We start from the raw sequence: 6,000 nt of genomic DNA on the forward strand, positions 1-6,000 counted from the left end.
TTGGCCTCTTGAAATGGACACCTAGAAGAAATTCGCAATTTGCCAAACCCAAACTTGCACATTACACACTCACGAACGTTAGCTAACGTTAATACACCTGCTATAATCTCCATCGTTACCAACACCAGCAGCCCCAGCCCATCAACCAACGCTGCGGCCAAACAGGTTGGTTATTTTGGAGCTGCCTCTTCTTGTAAAGATTTAATTGTTTTTATTTGAATTTTTTCCACGCCACCCTTTCTTGTTTTACCGGCTTTATCCATGTTTTCTGTCTAGCGGTCAAACTAGCCTGGTCTGCCATGAGTAATGACTGATGACTGCAGCTGAGCCAATCAGATTTCAAGAAAAACGAGAGCCTCTTTCGTATCGGAGGAGGCCGCTCTTATCTCCTCCTTCAAGCATCAAAACACAAGATTGACCACCGGCCCATTTGGTGACCGGCCAATCCGCCACTGGACAAGACTGACAACATCTCTAATGAAATGCCCACGCGCATATGTTCGCTACGTCTTTTTTCTGTGGCTTCGCTTTGATTGGTACAAACTATTTCCTGGGGAACAACAAGCTTTCCCCCTAAATCTACTTGCATTTCCCAATCACAAGCACCTTCTAGGCGGCCACACACTTGCCTCCTTACTAACTTATCACTTCAGTATTTCTCCCCCTCATGGACAAACTGAATTGCTAAACTCCTATTCTTAAAACCTTNTTCCCAATTCAACCACTGTCCCTGCTTAGCCTGGGCCACTACCTTTGCACCCCTTACTATCTCCTCCTGTCTACGTATCTGTTCCACAACCAGCTTTCTTTTATCTTTGGGACCTGCTTTATTCCATACTGGTTTGCCTGAGCCAAGCTCCAGGCCTCCACGGCCAAACATAAACATTATCTACAATCTCTGCATGCCTAAGAGCTGCCTCTGCCTCCTGAACAGCTGATCTTAGCTTCCATCTCCTCCCCTTGGTTGGATTTGGAACCACACTCCTAACTACCACGTCCTTACTCCCAGATAACAACAGCTCTGTCCTGACCTTGGTACATTTAAATTACTCTGTTAGACTAGATACTGGCAGCTGAAGTATCCCTTTTCCATACAATGCAACACTACTTAGACACCTAGCCCAACCACTTCCTAATATAGGAGCTAACCAACCTTTCAATTCTCTCCACAATGGATATTGGAATTTCATAAACTGACAGTGGCCACATTAACCTAGGATATAGCCCAAACTGCAAACACCACAACTTCAACTTTCCTGGAAGTTCTGATTTATCTATTCTGTCCAATCCTTCAGCCACATCTTCTCTAAATTTCACCACCTGTTCCTCATCATTTAACTCCGCATTGTACCACCTACCTAAGCTCTTTACTGACTTTTCCCTAATTGTTGGGATTTCCTCATCATCTATGACAAACTTCCTATCACTTAACTTCCCTCTACATATTGAGATGTTTCTAGACTTACTAGGCTTGATCTTCATGCTGGCCCACTTGAGGTTCTTATTTACGTTCTCTAGTAGCCTCGTTATACATGGCATTGTAGTAGTCACCAGTGTCATGTCATCCATGTAAGCCCTAACTGGTGGAAGATGCACCCCGTTCTGCTGTCTCTCCCCACCTACTACCCACTTGGAAGCCCTGATGATTACTTCCATTGCCGTAGTAAATGCTAATGGAGAAATTGTATACCCTGTCATAATACCTATTTCTAGCCTCTGCCAACCTGTTGTGAAACCTGCCGTACTTAGACACAACCTAATATCCTGAAAATATGCTTTCACTAAGTTAACAACTACCTGTGGCACTTTGAAGTAGTCAAATGCACTGAGGCTATGTGGTACGGAATCAAACGCATTTGCAAGATCTAAAAATATTACATGCAGGTCCCTTTTTTTTAATCTTTGCTGCCTGAATCTGGTGCCAGATCATGCTAGTAGGCTCTAAACACCCTGCAAAACCGGGTATTCCTGCCTTCTGCACCATAGTATCTATTAAGCTATTCCTTTCCAAGTATCTAGCTAATCTCTGCGCTACTACACTAAAGAAAATCTTCAAAAATTTAAGGATATAAGGGGCACTTTTATAAACCTGGTAGGGGACTCCATTAGGCCCTGGGGTCAAAGAAGCCTTTACACGCCTGACCACCTCCTGAACTTCCTTCCACCTAGGTGGCCTGACATCCATCTCATGCTCTATCCCTACTAATGGAGGGATATCCGGTGGAAAACCTACTATCCTATTCTTCTCTAAATTTGAATATGTATTTTTCAAATATTCTTCAACCTCTAGCCTTTCTGCTTTAAGCTGCCCTCCCTTTTTCTGACTAAACAATCCTTTAACAAACTTAAAAGGGTCCCTGAAAAAAGCTGTCCTTGCATATTCCTTCTTCCTCCTATTTTCCCCCGAGATGCTCTGCCCTTCTAAGAGCTGCTAGCCTGCTTCTCAACTCCTCTTGCAACACATAAATTCTCTCCCTTTCTTCTTCTGTAGCCTTTTCTATTAACTATCTCCCATTCTTTACCGTCATTTGACCTAGGCCATCTAACTCTAACCTCTTGCTCCATGGTTCTCTCTCTGACTGGCCTGCTAACCTCAGTGTCACCAGCATCCCCTCTTACTACCTCCTCCTCCTCAGTGGCAGTGTTACTGATATCCTGCAAACTGTGGTTTTCTACCTGTCGCTGGACTTCATCCGACTGACTCGACTGACTTCTTAATAAGTACTGATCAATGTGGCTACTCTGCCCTTTCTTTACCACACTTCTTCTTTCCCTGATGAGTTCTGAGGCCTTTTACTGATGTTACTTTCTGCCAGTCGAAGGACAAACCTGAAACATCTTGTTCTCGATTGTGCTACTTTTGTCCTCTACAGATGTGCTCGCCTTGCCCTGAGTGCTGCTAATTCTAGCTCTGGTGGATAGGTCCGTGCCCCCATCCTTCACTGAGTCACAGATCCAATGCATAGTAGTGTCCGTTCCAACGTCTCCACCTGTGAGTCATCTTCCACCCCTGCTCTCGCTAACTCTCTGGGTATTTTCCCTATGTTGGACGTAGCTAATTTTGGTTGTAGTAAGGCTGCTAGGCCTAAACACTGCTGCCATGGGTTGCTAGCCCATGCCAGCACCTTTGGGGTCTTTTCCCTCCTGTCAGCTGTCTTTCCAAGCGGTAACATGGTCTTCCCCTTGTTGTCAGCTGCCCTATTCACAGCAGTCACTAGCTGGGCGAGTTCTGACATTTCCTTCACTCATTAGTTTTACTGCTGCAACGTAGGAGTTTTGTTTATGTTTGAGGAGCAGTGAGCACTCTGATCGGTCTGCTAAGGGACTGTTCAACATTTATTTAGTGTGCCCTCAGTGTACTGGAACAGTAGTAAATAGAAGTTTTACTGATTTATCCCTTATTGACACTCCCTTACAGTATTGAGGGCAGGACTCTCTTCATCTATTCAATGTTGTAGTGTGATTTCCTTAAGTAACTTCATTTGTCTTCATGCCATACTGTTAATGTTTTTTATTGTTACATATTAATATATGTGCATGTTCTCTGTTTTATTTCTTTATCGTAGTAACCACCCATCATATACCTCACCTATGGATATTCTGACTGGCAGAAAATAAATAAGTGGCAACTCAATTAGTGTGTGAATTGGATTCATTATCACCCATCATCATCCTGTTCTTACCGGACAACCTGTGGAGATTGACCATCCATAAAACCAGCACTTAAGGCTTCAGTCATACATCATCACTGAGTCACATGCTTACAGTAAACCAACACAGTCTTTTATAAGGAGTTCAATATAAAACCATTTCTTTGAAACTGTGATACGGGCCGTGATGCAATGTTGATGTATGGTTAAAATATTGATGTATGGTTAAAAATGTTTGTGTTGATTTACAAAAAGATGTTTGTGTCCTTTACACAAAAATATTTGTGTCCTCCACACACACAAAAAAGAACTAAAATGTGTGAGTACTGCCATGTTCTAAACGAGCTAAAATTAAAACAAAAAAACTTAAGTACAAAATCTTTGAAATTTGAATGAATTTGAAAAATAGTGTTGAAATAGTTAAGTTCTATATAGAGGCGCCTCTACCTAGTCAATTGAAAGTATGACGGCCAGCTGGCCTGATGATGTTTTATTCTTGTGTATAGTGTAGTGTAATGTAGAGTTTTTTCTATACATATCCACTGTCACTTTTTGGTGTCCTTGACCATGTGAAAACATGTTTTGACTCATGTAATGAGTTCATACAGATAGTGGAGTAACTGATCAGATCATTTATTCTGGATCAAAAATATGTTTGGTTTTAAAAGAAAATGTGTTTATACAGATAGTGAGGTGGATCGGATCACGCAATTGTTGCAGCTGATTGCCATGTGATCTTGATTATGTCATGTGATCTATGTTACTTAAGATGGCCTCTCACAGCACCTAAGTTGTCTGACGAAGAGCATACGCTGCTCGAAATGCATCACTGTTGTTTTGGGATGTGCTAAATAAATTTATATTGCACTTCAACTGGGAGCAAAAAGTGTGCGGCCCTTCCTCTTCTTTTCTGACTGCCTATGTTTTTTTGGTCCAGCACCTGTCTTACTGGATGTGCGCGGCTGCACCTCTTCTATTGGCTTTCAGTGAAGGTGTAATTTCCCAGTGTGCATTAGAAAAGGACGTTTTTTGTGTCACTTTAGGAGCCTTGTACAATTGTACATTAATCAGCTCAGCTTGAACACACGTCATCTTACAGCACTAACTAGTTGATGTGTCAGTTGTGTTGCTGTGTATGTGAACATACCCGAGCTGTCTTGACACAGGTGAAGAAGGTGTTCATCTCATTATAGCACAGACTGTCCACAAAGTTGTTTTGCTTCCAACAGGCCATCAGGACGGACATCTCTGTGATACAGGTGGCCTCTGTGGAGGAAAGGCTACATGTTAACCCTCTAAAACCAATGGGATTTAGAACATGCATTATTACAAAAACAACCTACTCCTGAGAGTCAGCAAGATTAGGGAGGTGATAGTGGACTTTGGGAAGAAGCAGGAAAGGAACTAGCCCTAGGCTTGTGCTGGTTTGAAAATTTTCCAACCGGTTTGATTTAAAGCCAAATATCTAACCGAACTGATATATCGAATTATATACCTAATTTTACCACTGGGGGTCGCATAAAAGCAATAATCGCAATAAAAGCCCATTATAGGTGTAATGCGCTTCCAATCCACTAGGTGGCGGTAATGCTGTATTAACCGCCAATACACACAAGGTTACACAAGAAGAAGAAGAAGACGCAGAAGGACACCAAGGAACCTTCCTCCGACTCCGCCCGCTCAGCGGAGACACGGCGGTTGAGATGGCCGAGCAAGAGGACGTTCCTGTAGTAGTTCCAGCCCCCCAAATAGTACCAGGACCTTCAGTGGAAATGGGTTACCAGGGCAACAACCTGAATGACTGCTGACTCCCTCGCACAGCAGCAGCAGACAGCTGAGCGGAGCTGCAGAGTCCCTCTGAAGCCTCTGAGACAAACTAAACAAAACACTTGTAGGCTCCTCCACTTCATTTATAAACAAACATAAACCTTATTAAGTTGTCATAATGCATGTTACAATGCAAGATACGTTGAATATAGTCCCTTGACACGCCGCCGAAGTGAAAAGCTTTTTTTTCTCTCCTCCGGTTTATATGGTTGACGTGAATTAAACCGGGTGGAGCTCTTAAACCGGACCAAACCGGTTAAACCGGAAATCGGCACAAGCCTAACTAGCCCCCTTTAATATTAACAGGTCCTCAGTGAAGAGGGTGGACAGCCTTAAGTACCTTGGTGCCCCATCACTGAGAGCCTGACCTGGATACTGCATACTGACACAGTGCTGAGAAAGGCAGTGACCGTTTTACCTCATACATACATATATATATATATATATACACATATATACATATATATATATATACACATATATACATATATATATATATATGTGTATATATATATATATATAT

General features: G+C 42.5%; 2 protein-coding genes across 3 annotated transcripts in view; one reads left to right on the plus strand and one right to left on the minus strand.

Annotated features, from left to right (window-relative positions):
- Window positions 1-6,000, plus strand: part of borcs7 (BLOC-1 related complex subunit 7) — a 1,032,483-nt gene that overhangs the window by 428,516 nt on the left and 597,967 nt on the right. The gene's annotated exons all lie outside the window — the stretch shown is intronic.
- Window positions 1-6,000, minus strand: part of chchd1 (coiled-coil-helix-coiled-coil-helix domain containing 1) — a 31,265-nt gene that overhangs the window by 16,542 nt on the left and 8,723 nt on the right. The window contains exon 2 of the mRNA XM_050070751.1: window positions 4,798-4,916. Coding sequence (XP_049926708.1) covers window positions 4,798-4,916 — 119 coding nt within the window. The remainder of the gene's footprint in view (window positions 1-4,797; window positions 4,917-6,000) is intronic.

Source organism: Epinephelus moara, chromosome 19, assembly GCF_006386435.1.
Source record: "Epinephelus moara isolate mb chromosome 19, YSFRI_EMoa_1.0, whole genome shotgun sequence".
In the NCBI taxonomy this organism is placed as follows: Eukaryota; Metazoa; Chordata; class Actinopteri; order Perciformes; family Serranidae; genus Epinephelus; species Epinephelus moara.